The following is a 14827-nucleotide window of genomic DNA, read 5'->3' on the forward strand; positions in this document are numbered from 1 at the left end:
ACTACCGTTCGCGCTCTTTACGAAACTGCTTACTTTTTTGAAAAATGAAATGGTCTTTCCTTTTACTCCCAATCAACAATCAAATATATTTTTCTTGAATTATGAATAACACTAATGGATTGAAATATTTAATTAAATTATCTCAAAATAAACCTTCATTTCTGTGCAATATTGAAATTAGCTTGAATTCTTCATAACCTCTGAATAGTGGTTGACCCAACGGGTCATGGTGGTCTAGTTAACATATAAAGTGTCATTTACATACCTTCAATAGTATAATGGTTTAAAAGACTATGGACATTCCTTTAACTATTGTTTTTCCTGAAAAAAAAGGAAAAGATTGGCCAGTGAAGGAGCCAGTCTAGAGCCCATAGCTGCACCATCAATCTAATCATAAATATTAGTAACAGACACAAAATTATTTTCTATGATATCAATAATTATTAACTTCCAAAACACAGGTTTTGGAGTGTTATAAAGAATTAGTTCAACACTTGATTGTATTACTTCTTCCAAAGGGATGTTAGTATACAGAAACTCAACATCTAAACTACTACAATAAACCTTACTATCAAACTTTAAGTTGAAAACTTTTCTTCAAGATATATCATTATTAATATAGTCTTTCAGAAAACCAACTACATTACCTTTTAGTGCATCATTATAAATGCTGGCATTTGAAACTGTAGACCATAATGGACATATTTTTATTCACTTAAGGAAGTCCATAAAAAAAATTCCTAGATTACTTCCTGATAATCTAATTTCTAACTTAGAAGCAGTATTCAAAGCTTTTATGAAGTATTGTAAATATTTATAGACCCGACTTGGATTGGTTTTACCAGACACCTCTGTTGTATTTGAGAAGGGAGAAGGTTCAGCAGTTGTTCTCGCTGGCCACTGTAAAAGGTAAGTTTCAAGATTTTGGTAAATCTTAAATTTTACACAGTGTGAAAATATTGGGGATGGTAAGCTAGAATTGAAGTTGTTTTTATCTGATAAATATTCATATTCTAACAAACTAGAAAATTTACACACAGAATTAAAATTAAATTTATTTGTACATTTCTTTTTTAAGGAAGAAGCAAGCATTAAACAGCAAATAAATTGTTAGATTTTATATAATAAATTACTTATTTACAATTTAGTAAAATTAAATAACCTTACCAGCATTCCACTGCTCCAGATTTCTGTTTTGAAATTTTATTGCTTCAAATACTATAACTAAGTTAATCCAACCATTAATTCTAAAGAATAACTGCTGTAGAATACTTCCAGTAATTATTTTATCAGTTAATTTGATAAGGAATAAACACAAATGAGTACTTTTTCATATCTTTATAAGTAGATAAAACCATGATGATGTTAACAATAAACCTACTTCTTTCACTACATAAGAACAACAGGTTGTGTTTTTGTTCTGTTGAAACATTTAATAAGTTGCTGTTTTTTTTTGCAAATTATGTAGATTGTTTTGAACAAAAGTTAAGTATTTCAAATATCATGAAATGATAATTAGTAAAGATAAATACACTTTGGTTTAGTTAAAAAATAACAAAAGCACAAACAAAGTTTCTGTTTCTTTTGTTTTGCTAAATTTTATTTATTTTGGACTTTTTTCAATTAATAATCTGTAGTTTGTATTTAGAGCATTTTTATGAAAAATATTATCTTGCATAGTAAAATAGTGCGGCAATCTATCATCAATCCTGACTGGGATTTCCAGAAAATGGGTATTGGAGGATTAGATAGAGAATTTAATGCCATATTCCGAAGAGCTTTTGCATCTCGAGTTTTTCCACCAGAGGTTGTGGAGCAGTTGGGTGAGTGGACACTTTTAATTTTATTGGTTTCATTGTATTTTTTAGACATATTCATGTAATTTAAATGTGCTTGAGATGTATAAACAATCAGCTTTCAGTTTGGACCATAAACTAAGATTTTTCTTTTTGCATGCTTCACATTTTTTAGGGTATATGTTTAAATTGTTCTTGACTGCCTGACAAATTATAGTTTTAGCTGTCTAAAGTTAGGATATTTTTGGGGCATTTTGGTGAAACTAAATAGCTGTGTGGGAACACAAATGGGTCATATTAAAAATACACAGTGGTAAAAAGCATAAAGATTTAGCTGATTTAATGAGAAATGTGTTAGAAAAAGCAGTCAAGAATATTAACTCATCAGTTTGTTTAGGTATGCTTTGCACATACATTTGTTAACACATTTTAATCCTAAGATGTAATGCCTAATTTTACAAGTTGCATTAATTGTTTTTGTTTGTAAACCATTTGTTTTAAAATAAAACCTTATTATGGCTTTAAGCCTCCAGATCAAGACCCAAAAGCCAGGATTTGCTTGTCAATTTTGTTTATTTTCATTACAATTCTCTTTTACATGGCAGTTTTTTTGTTGGTCAAAATTGTCATATAGTATATCATAACATTTTAATTTAGTGATACCATAAGTAACTGTGCACATTAAAATTGATCCTTGTTTGCCCTCTAAGCATTGCTAAAAAACTATTTGTTGCCAGCATTTCAGTCTTTATACCCCATCAGTTTCGCGGCATGTACTTATCATGTGACTACTCTCCACCAAAAGTATTGCATAATCTATACTGGCACAGCTAGCTTCCTCTGCTATTCCCACTCAGTTCTCACTTTCTTGGTTGGCATAACTTTGTTTAGACATGTGATTAAACTTTCCAAGTGTGACTACGATTTTTGCTTGTGATTTTTTACCGTTTCTGATGAAGTTTATTTACCAATTTACGTGTTCGAATTTCAATTGTTTACACAATGTAGCATTCAAATAATTTGTCTTTTCCAAATCCTACACATTATTAATATGAATTTGAAGTTAAATGTGGTGGACAATGAAATTCCCGCAACAGGAGACGACACACACACAGCATGATTTCCCAGGATGCAGAGTCGACTTTATTTGCCGAGGAAGTACAAGTCTTGGTATGCAGGAAATTAAGTGTCCTCCAATCGGACGGCAAGTTCTCTTCCTTTTCCACCTGAACCTCTTTCTGAGGAAGACCTCCACCCAAATAAAGAAAATTTTTCCGGCACCTTCCTTTATTGGTCCATGACATTCTACACCCACTCAGGAGATTTCATCTCCCACTCCTTTCTTGCAACTGGTTAATCAGGTATGTCATGTTTTGAGTATTTCTCCTATGGCCTATGATTTCTCACCTTCTTTACTGAATGAAATTCAACCTTCAGATTATCATATTTTTCCTCCTTCACCCAACATAAGTGTTGTTTCTCAGAAATTTTCTGACCAACTACAGTTGGGGTGTAGGCATGCCCCATCCTCCTCATTTGTTGGACCAATATGCCTTGGCTTACCATTGAGCCTTGGATATATTTTTTTTTATTCTCAATGTTTGGATCCTCTCCTAACCCTGTTGGGTTGAATCCTGGGGTTTCAGTCCACTTTTATCAAGCTCAGTTTTCTAGGAATCATCTTGCCCTGACCTCCCTTTGGTGTTATCTTTCCTCCCTCCAAATAATGTCAGAAGCCTTTCATCAATCCCCTGAAGCCTTTTCTGATGAACACAGGACCCCTCCTGTGGCCCACTATGGCTCGTTTATCTGCCTCCACCCTTTCTCTCAATACCTGGCTGTTGTATTGTTGGGACATTTTAGAGAGGGATGCATTACTTGAGCGAGTGTGTCTTCCCTTTCCTCCCTACAGGATCTCTGTCAAACTCCATTTCTAGATGAAACCATTTTTGGAGGTCATCCAGATTCCTTCTCAGATTGATGTGGCTAGGTTACATTCTTTATTCTTCCTGACCATGCAGTTGTTTCATTCTCATGTTTTCTACCAGGATTCTTCTGTCCTGGTTTCCTGCCCTCCTGCTTCTACATCCCACCCATTACCTTCCTCCAGGTGTTCGCATCCCTATCCTACTTTTTTAGCCCCCGTTTGACCAGAAGCCAGCATTATCAGCAACATGACAGAGGTTCCTGGTTTGGTTGGGTCCAGATTGCAGCACTTCACAGCAGATCCATGGGTTTACAGGTTCTGTCCAATGGTTTCTGCCTTCAGTTCCAGTCCCCAACCCCCATTCCCTTTCTTCCCTCTTGGGATTGTTCCTCTCTCTCATCTTTCTGAAGTCATTCAAGACCTCCTGCACAAAAGAGCTATTGAGAGGGTGTTGCCCATTCAACTGGGGTTTTATCCCCCCCCCCCCTTTGTTGTTCCCAAGATGATGAGTGATTGGAGGCTAGTCATAGACCTGTTCCAGTTGAATTCCTTTCTGGACCCCCTCACTTCACTATGGAATCTTGTCTCTCACTTTGGGAGGTGTTTTCCCCAGGACCCTGGATGACCAAATTCGATGTAATGGATGCCTATCTTCACATTCTGATTGATCCAGAGTGACATCATTTTCTTCAGTTCATCCACATGGTCATGTGTTCCAGTTCAGGCCACTGCTGTTTGGTCTCTCTTTGGCTCCTTATGTGTTTTGTCGAGCGGTTCGCACATTTGTTCGTCACCATCACTTGTTGGGTCTTCAAATTCACATTACACAGACAACTGGCTACTGCTCGCTTCTTCCCATGCTCACTCAAATGATCACACATGTTTACTTCTCCAGGAAGGAGCATGGGTGGGTGTTCTGATGAAGTTGGACAACTCTATCTCCACATTCCAATTGCTCCAGAGTCACATCATTTTCTTTGATTCATCCATGAGGGTTGTGTGTTCCAGTTCAGGACACTGATTCGAACTCAGTATTACATGGACAACTGGCTCCTGCTCACCTCTTCCTGTGCTCAGTCAGATGAATACATGTTTACTTCTCCAGGATGCAGCAAAGGTGGGTTTTCTGATCAAGTTGGAGAAGTATATTCTTACCCCTACACAATTTACATCTCAGTCGGGACCAGTTTTCTTCTCTTCATCTCAGGGATATGGAGCAATTAGTCACAAAGGCCCATACCTCTCATTTTCTCACTGCACGAGAAGTTCTATCGCTTTTGGAGATGTGGGCTTCCTATGAAGCTCTCATTCCCATGGGTCGAGCTCACATGCGTTCACTTCAGTAGACACTCTTCAGTCAGTGGAACTTTTCATTCAATCCTTTGGACCATCCTCTTACCTTTCCTTCTGTGTTCAGGGTCGACCTTTCTTGGTGACTCAAAAGGGACCAGACCATGGTGGGGTTACCATTCCTCCACTTTGTCTGGAGTTATATCTGTTCATGGATGCATCTTTGGTAGGTTGGGGGAGTATTTCCTCAATTCACAATAGATTTCTGGTCTGTGGTCAGTTGAGGAGTCTGCACTCCACATCAACACCCTTGAGCTCTTAGCAGTTCATCAAGCTTTGACCCATTTCCTTCCACTCCTGAGGGGTTGGGTAGTTATGGTACACTCACACGATTCCACTGTTGTCAGTTATTTCACCAAGCAACAGTGGAATTGTCTCTGTGTTTTTGGACTCCGGATCTTCTTTTCTGGGCCCACCATCACCTCCTGGTGGTCTTTGTTTGTCATATTCCTGACACTATGAATCTGGTTGCCAATTGTTTATCTTGTCTCAACTAGGTTCTCTCCACAGAGTGGTCCCTTCATCCACAGGTCTTTTGGTGGGTGTGTTGTCAAGTGTGAACCCCTCATATCGATGTCTTTGCCACTCACTGGAACACACTTTTTTTTTCTTTTGGTCTCCTGTTCCACACCTATCAGCTGTGGGAGTAGATCATTCAGTCAGGATTGGAGGGGACTTCACATCTATGCTTACTTTCTGATCCCACTCGTATCCAGAGTTCTATCCCTCATCCAGACAACTCCTTGTCTAGTCCTGCTTGTTGTTCCATTTTGGCCTGTTTAGCTGTAGTTCCCTCTACTTTGGACTTTACTTGTGAAATATCCCCTGCCCTTACCTCTGTCTCAATCGCTCCTCTGTCAACCTCGATCAGACATTATTCATCCCGATGTCGCCAAGCTTCATCTTCACGCTTGACTTTTGTCAGGTTCATTGCCTCAGCTCATGGCCTTACTCCTCGAGTCCTGTCTTCTCTTTCCCGAACCATCAGAACTTCATCCTTGACCATTTATCAAAGGCATTGGTCTGTTCACTGTGGCTTCTGTTCCTCCTGTTCTTCAGTCCCTCAGCATTTCCAATTCTTCACCTGGTTGTTTGACCAGGGTTTGTCCATTTCAACTGTATCTAGTTATCAGGCTGCCCTGTCAAACGCCTTCTGTTCCTCTCAGTTCTGTAAGGTTTTTCCCCTTTCCTGTTATTTCCCTCATTTTCCATTCCTTTCATATTGTCCATCCTCCACTTACCTTTGTTTTACCGGATTGGGACTTTAATGTGGTCCTATATGCCCATTCTTGTTCTCCCTTTGAACCTCTTGCTACGTGTTCCTTGTACCATCTTTCCCTTAAGACCTATTTCATCCTCCTCCTCACTTGTGGTTGTCATCATTTGGATATTTATGCCATTAATGTTTCCCTCACTCTTTACCATACCTTTATGTGATACTCTATCCTGACCAGTCCTTCCTCCCCAGTACCTATGCTGCCAAGGAAAGTGTTTTGGCTCTCATACCCATTTCTTGTGTAGTGATTCTACACACATCTGTTCACCTTTGCTAGGTTAAGTCTGATCACTTCCTTTCTTTTATGTTTTCTTTTTAGTTCCCTAATCGTAACACCTTTACAGATCTCTCCCTTGTGTCGGGTGTTGCCTAGTCAGACATGCTTTACCTCAAGCCTGCAGTAGTTTTCAGTAACTATATAATGCTCACTGTTGAGATAGGGTGTTTCTGTCAGACCACTGCCTGCTTACCCAATGGTATATATATATACTAGATATCAATCAATTTCAGTCTATGATGGACAATCACTCATGATGGACTTCATGACTAAAGCAGAAGGGGATATTTGCCCATCTGTGCCAACCCTTTGATAGTATATATCAGAGTTGGTCTGCTTTCAGAATAGGGAATTGCAGGCACCTGTTGCATAGTCTCCACTGTGATGTTCCTCCAGACACCCCCTTTCATCTAGTGGAGCACAGGAATCCTTACCACTCCCAGTTACCAGTTGCTGGGGTGGTGGTGGACCATGGAGGATTCCTCCTGAGTGGGTTTCCATATTTACTTTCCAATATTCATGTTTATCCACTCAGTGAGAATAGGGCTAAGCTGGTTAAACTACTTTTAGACCTTATTCAATACCTTATTCAATTAATCTGAATGTTTTTGCCCAGGTGTACTGCACTTGACAAAATCACTTACTCAGTTATATAAGGTGCTTAACCTGGATGTTTTTGCCCTATTGAACTGCTTTTGACACAATTACTAAATTAATGTATGATGTACTTCCCCTGGATGATTTACATGGGCAGACCGCATTGGTGTATGGTGCATTTCCCCTAAATGTTTTTGCCTTAGTGGACTGCACCAGACAAAATATTTTATTCATTTTATAATGCCCCCCCCCCCCCCCCCACACACACACACACAAATTAGTGTCTGCATAATCATGACTGCATGTAATGTGTCAAGACAATTTAATATTTGGCTTACTCATGGAACATCAATGCTGTAACTTAAGACACAACATGATTTACATGTCATAAGGATTTACAAAACAAGCTACTTGCAAAATGTGTGTCAACAGTAATTATATGGGGAAGCTACCTATATAGAGAAATGAATAAGTATATTTAATAGCTAATGTTAAAAAAACAAATATTTGATTAACACACCATACACATCTGTACACTTTAATGTTCGAGGAAAATTTAAACTAGTAATCCAAAATGAAATAGATAGATTATATCATACATGAACAATGTGTAAACTTTTCACTTTTTAACTCAGAAATTGTGTTTATTGTGTGGCCTCTCATAGTTTGTGATAATTTGCATTTTTGGACTCATTTTAAAACCACCTTTGGATTATAGTTTTATTTTATTTAAATTTAAAAAACTTAAAACATGTCAAACATAATTTTTATTAGAATAAAAAAATCTTAAGCTCAATTCAGACTTTTTCTGGAGTGAATTAAGTATATGTATGTCCGAGGTCCAACTAAAAATATTTGTATAACTTCTGTTTTGTGAGAAGCCTCAATGTGTTTTCATTTTTACCCATCAGCTATCATATTTTGCTATTTAAATAATAAGATCTTTTTTCTTCTTTTTTTAACAAAAGTTATAATGTGAGTGGCACTTTTTGTCTTTCAAACAGCACACCTGAATACAAGTCCTGGACTTCCCCTTTTAATATTCACAATAGTTGAACTGTTCTATGCAAAGTATCATATGTCCCTAGCTAGAAATGTTTGTTATGGTGTATCAGTCTGTTAGTTTTCCAATTCAATATAATATAACTTTATATCTCAATATAAACATATCTAACTGTTAATAAAATAAATTTCTGTCATCAAATAAATTATCAATATTTTTTATCATGTATATAGATTTTACTTTTGGTCACAGAAAAATTCTTCCAACTCATGTTCAATAAATTCATGTATATTTTATTAAGTCTTATCAATAACTAGTAAAAGAAATATAAAGAGTTTGTATTTGACTAATTCAGGTGTTTTGCTGTTACTTATTAAATTGTTAGGTTTGAAGCACGTGCGAGGAATTTTACTATTTGGGCCACCTGGTACGGGTAAGACACTAATGGCTCGGCAAATTGGTCAAATGTTAAATGCTCGAGAGCCGAAGATAGTGAATGGTCCCCAGATCTTGGACAAATATGTTGGAGAATCAGAAGCAAACATCAGAAGGCTTTTTGCAGAAGCTGAAGAAGAAGAAAAGAAAGTATGTAGTCTAATAGTAAAATCAAATTTTTTGGTCAAACATTAATATATATATATATATATATATATCAGATATGAAGTGTTTAAAAATAAAGATATGACTGTACTATAATACATGTTTTATGTTAAAACCTATTCTATTTTTTTTCTACCACAAAATTTTAATCGATAAATTACAGACCGACAGTCAGACAGACTCAAGTAATGGGCTCTGTGATAACAAAAATCACAAATATAAGAATTATAAAAGCATAGCTGCTAGAAGCAGGAGTTAATTTAAAAACTGAAAAGTGATTTATAGTTTTAGAAAACAAATTTATTTTTTTCAGTAAAATCTTTCCACTGAAAAAGTGTACAAACTTTCTGTCTTGATTGTAATAAAACTGAGTCATAATTTCAAGGAGCTTCTTTCAAGCCTCTCAATTTTATGTTAAAACACATTTACTTTTAAGTTAGTTAATATATATATATATTTATTTTACAAAAACACTTTCTAGTAATTAGTGTGGCATCACTGATTGCCATGTTGTTATATATATACAATACATACCATGTTTCTTTGGTAAAAATAGAGGTAAACAATTTTTTTGCCTGAAAAATTGTGATTTGTTTAAGTTTTAAACATTGAAAATTCATAAGGAAATTAAATGAAAATTAATGAAATAAAACATTATGCTTGATCAGTTAAAGTGCACATTATATACTGATCACATTGAAAGAAAACCAAAGCTCAAAAGGGCAAAATAATTTTAACAAAATAAATGCATACATAAATATTTGCCCCCCAGTGGCACAGCGGTAAGTCTGCGGACTTACAACGCTAGAAACCGGGTTTCAATACCCGTGGTGGGCAGAGCACAATGCCCTTGTGTAGCTTTGTGCATAATTAAAAAACAAACAAACAAACATAAATATTTATCTGTATTAATATGCTACAAAACTAATGTCAAAGACAAGGTTCTCTGACTCACCTTTTGCATTTTTCAGTATGCTATCTTTTTTAAGCTTGGATTTTCCTAACTTTTATAATTCATTTAATTTTTGGTTAACCTTATATCTATCCAAAAGAAATTATTTTATTTACTCCTTTTTTTCAGCTTGGCCCTAACAGTGGATTGCATATTATCATCTTTGATGAAATTGATGCCATTTGTAAAACTAGAGGCTCTGTAGTAAGTGTAGAATATTTTTAAATTTCAGTGAGTGAAAGTTTTAATCTTAACACTTCATTAAAGGCTAGACTAAAGTTTAACTATAAAGATACAAATGAAACAGCTTGTAAATATCCTTTCAAAAAGGTTGTATACAAACAAGTTTACCCATTCTCTTTATGTCCACATTTTTGTTGAGAGAGATAAATGACCCTCAGGTTTTATCTGTTATGAAGAACATTTGTGTTTGTTTACATATCCATCCCCTTCTAGATAGAGAAATAGGAAATTAAACTGTAATTATAAATGTATACTTCTGAAAATGTCCTGTTGAGCACAGCTGAGGTTGATATGAAGCAATTAATATTATCTTTTTTATAAATAAAGCATATAGAACTTATAATAATAATAATCTGTTTCCAGGAGCCAAACTAATTGTAACTTATTTCTTTCAACTGTGATAATCTTAACCTGTTTTATTTCTCTTATTGTCTACTGAACAGTAATCAACACAATCTGTGACCAATAAATATTTAAATTCATTCCATATTCTAGAGAAAGTTAAAAGAAAGAAATATATAATTACAAGAGTTCACTAATTACTATTGTTTATCATAATTTAAAGTATATACTCCTTATTACCAAAATACCACCATGTAAAATTTAGAAACTATAAAATCTTAACACATCTAGCTTTTTAACAAGTATTTTAATAAGCTGTTAATTTTTCTTTTTTCACAAAGGTTATAAAACATCCAAGTAAAATCATTCAAAACTTATTGAACTACAGTTTGTCCTTCTTGTCTAGGTTAAAAGAACTAGGCTTATGATAGTAACTAATGCAATAATGCTATAAGCCAGGAACCAGCAAGTTCAGAAAAGATCAACACAAGAGCTTTTCCTCTTAGGAATTAGTTGTATAAGGGTTATGTTATTTTTATGTAATTTACTTGAAAATATGTAATAATAGTAAATTTAAAAAGAGAAGTGCCTGTTGTTTGACACGTGAACCTATTTATCTACTGTGAAAATCCCAAGGAATTTAAAAACAATAGTATCTACCATTATGAAAACTTGTTACCCTATAAGTTGCATAGGGGAGATTAATCTAAGCCTAAGAAACGTGAATACCAGATAGAGGTCAGTTTTCATCACAACCAGGTATTTATAATTATTGTTACAAGAATTTTGTATCATTCACTGTAAAAAAGTTACAGAAAACAACATATCTATATTTTTAATGGCTAATTACCTTTGTCAGTTCTATTAAAAATTTCTAATTCTAGGATTTTTGCAATTACAAAGTAAATAAGTTGTAATTTTATTTCAAAGTCAGAAGAAATATATTCCATAAATTTCATTTTTAGGGTTGTCTTTTGAAAATATACATGAATGAGAAGTAATAAGGTGGTGCTAATGAATACAAGTTGTATGAGTATTTTGAGTTTTATAAATGTTAGTATATATATAGTGTTTATAAACATTCTAGGCAGGAAACACAGGGGTTCATGATACTGTGGTAAACCAATTGCTGGCTAAAATTGATGGAGTTGAATCACTGAACAATATTCTTGTTATTGGTATGACAAATCGACGAGACATGATTGATGAAGCTCTTCTTCGACCTGGAAGGTTGGAGGTTCAAATGGAAATAAGTAAGTTGATAAAGAAGTTGTTTTTTAGTAGGTCAATAGAGATTGGAAAATCACTGTGCTTCAGCAAATTCAGTTATCACTTTTAATAAATAAATTTATTTAATTTGATTTTAAAATATTTTGTCCTGAATGACCTAGGTCTGCCAGATGAACATGGAAGAGTTCAGATTCTTAATATTCACACCACACAGATGAAGACACATGGAAAATTAGCTGAGAATGTAGATATCAATGAATTAGCTACCCTCACTAAGAATTTTTCTGGAGCTGAGATAGAAGGCTTGGTACGTGCAGCCCAGTCAACTGCAATGAACAGACTCATTAAGGTAAGTTGTGTGCATCTACCATACTGTGATATTTACTAGTGGTTCTCATGCTTTAAGTATAGTGACAGTCAGTACGAAGTTGTTGGAGGCTGTAGATGACTACTTGTTTATTATTGGTTCTAATGCTTTAAGTACAGTGACAGTCAGTATGAAGTTGTTGGAGGCTGTAGATGACTACATGTTTATTATTGGTTCTCATGCTTTAAGTATAGTGACAGTCAGTATGAAGTTGTTGGAGGCTGTAGATGACTACTTGTTTATTATTGGTTCTCATGCTTTAAGTATAGTGACAGTCAGTACTAAGTTTTTGGAGGCTGTAGATGACTACATGTTTATTATTGGTTCTCATGCTTTAAGTATAGTGACAGTCAGTATGAAGTTGTTGGAGGCTGTAGATGACTACTTGTTTATTATTGGTTCTCATGCTTTAAGTATAGTGACAGTCAGTACTAAGTTGTTGGAGACTGTAGATGACTACTTGTTTATTATTGTTTCTCATGCTTTAAGTATAGTGACAGTCAGTACTAAGTTGTTGGAGGCTGTAGATGACTACTGATTTATTATTGGTTCTCATGCTTTAAGTATAGCAGTCAGTACTAAGTTATAGGAGACTGTAGATGACTACTTATTTATTAGTGGTTCTCATGCTTTAAGTATAGTGACAGTCAGTACTAAGTTGTTGGAGACTGTAGATGACTACTTATTTATTAGTGGTTCTCATGCTTTAAGTATAGTGACAGTCAGTACGAAGTTCTTGGAGGCTGTAGATGACTACTTGTTTATTATTGGTTCTCATGTTTTAAGTATAGTGACAGTCAGTACTAAGTTGTTGGAGGCTGTAGATGACTACTTATTTATTAGTGGTTCTCGTGCTTTAAGTATAATGACAGTCAGTACGAAGTTGTTGGAGGCTGTAGATGACTACTTGTTTATTATTGGTTCTCATGCTTTAAGTATAGTGACAGTCAGTACTAAGTTATAGGAGGCTGTAGATGACTACTTGTTTATTATTGGTTCTCATGCTTTAAGTATAGTGACAGTCAGTACTAAGTTATAGGAGGCTGTAGATGACTACTCATATATTTGTAAATAAGAATCCATTTATGGCTCTTTTTAAATGTATCTAAATACTATGAGTTTAAGTTATGAAAATAAAAATTATGACTAATAAGATATACACTACTCTCTAGAAATTAGCAACTTACCTAATTAATGTTTATAATGTGTACTGTGGGTTCAATACAATCAATAAAAATAGACATTTAATGGTTTGAAATGTCAATGTTTATACATCACATTTAATAGATGATAATATAGAGTAATTCAAAATATTTAATATACCCAGTGATGCCTTTTTTGATATTTTATTTTCAGTATGACTATAGAATCTTTCAAATTCCTTAACACAAACTTGAAAACCTATATATCAAATATATATTTATATATATATTTGATTTATGTAGTTTTTTTTGTAAGTAGTTGTAATTAATACAACTGATAATGTTATTTTTGACCACCTCTTTTCTTTTAGTTTAAAAATTAGGTTAAGAAAGAGAAGGTTTACTGCATTACCAAGGTAGAAAATTTTAAAAATGTACTCTCAGTTGTCCATGTTTTCCACACTTCTGTACAGGAAAACAACCATTATCTGCTGCAACCATTTTACAGTTTTATGAAAACATTAAAGTATGTGGCAAGTTCAGGTCAGATAAACTAAAATCAATAGAAATAAAATTAATTGATTTATTACTTAGCGCTATAGATTAGTGAGGTAGAAATATCATAATTACTGGCAATACATGTATCAATATAGAAAATAATTCCTTTGCGAGTTGTTAACGGATCTTATAGCCGATTCTTCAGAAATCGTTGTTTTACCACTTAATCATGGAGAACGTTATTCCTATCTCTTTCATTCACTTCCGACTTTCACAATCTAACCTTATCGTAAGTGTTGCTATGACAACCCGAAAATCAAAAAAGATAGAAAAAAACCTACAAAATTTGTACATGTTATAATAACTGTCCTGCAAATAATACAAGTACTCGTTTGGCTTCTTTTTTACAGTAATGCTTGGAGACAGCTTGAATGGGTAATGAAGAAAACTTTAATATAGGTTTAACATAACAGCAAATGTATAAAGTTTTGACAAGGTTTTGTCATCATTTAAACGGTCTCCAAGCATTATCAATGGAAATAGGTTCCACAAATTGAAAACTGTGCATTAAAAATACAGCAAACATCTTCATTTTATAATCAGAAAATACTTGTTGACATTTCAGGCTGCCAGTAAAGTCCAGGTTGACCCAGAAGCTATGGAGAAGTTGATGGTAACAAAAGAAGATTTCATGCATGCTTTGGAGAATGACATTAAACCTGTAAGTAGTATAAAAAAATTAGTTGTACAATGGAAAATTACTTATAAGTTTAGTCTAACCTGTTACTTAGCTTTCACAAGAAACAAATATGTTTACTCTTTAGTATAATGCCAAAGATTGTAATGTGTATGTACATATTAAGTCATCAAGAAATTAATATTGCGTTTTGGAACACTTTCATTAACCACTCCCCAAAAAACGTACATCACATATAATAGTGAAATGAACTGCATATATATCACACTAGTGTAGCCCATATAATGTGTAAAGTTTAGTATACTCTAATTTCTTATAGTGATGGTACATGACGAGACACACATTTGGCATGTAATGCTGTTTGAATACAAGAAGGGAAAAAATGTCTCTGTAGCCACAAAGAATATCAAAGAAGTTTATGGAAGTGTTTTGAACATTCGTAAGTGTCAACGATGGTTCAGCAAATTTCGATCAGATGACTTTAGCCTTAAAAACTGTAATGGCAGAGGCTGAGAGGTTGGAATTGATAT

At 34.4% G+C, this 14827-nt stretch overlaps 1 protein-coding gene across 1 annotated transcript in view; it reads left to right on the forward strand.

Moving 5' to 3' along the window:
* The window catches only part of LOC106467486 (vesicle-fusing ATPase 2-like), a 54763-nt gene that overhangs the window by 25775 nt on the left and 14161 nt on the right, over nt 1-14827 (forward strand). The window contains exons 8-14 of the mRNA XM_013927845.2: nt 821-909; nt 1681-1823; nt 8612-8811; nt 9908-9982; nt 11451-11616; nt 11755-11942; nt 14226-14321. Coding sequence (XP_013783299.1) covers nt 821-909; nt 1681-1823; nt 8612-8811; nt 9908-9982; nt 11451-11616; nt 11755-11942; nt 14226-14321 — 957 coding nt within the window. The remainder of the gene's footprint in view (nt 1-820; nt 910-1680; nt 1824-8611; nt 8812-9907; nt 9983-11450; nt 11617-11754; nt 11943-14225; nt 14322-14827) is intronic.

The sequence above is a fragment of the Limulus polyphemus genome, unplaced genomic scaffold (assembly GCF_000517525.1).
Source record: "Limulus polyphemus unplaced genomic scaffold, Limulus_polyphemus-2.1.2 Scaffold2631, whole genome shotgun sequence".
Taxonomy (NCBI): domain Eukaryota; kingdom Metazoa; phylum Arthropoda; class Merostomata; order Xiphosura; family Limulidae; genus Limulus; species Limulus polyphemus.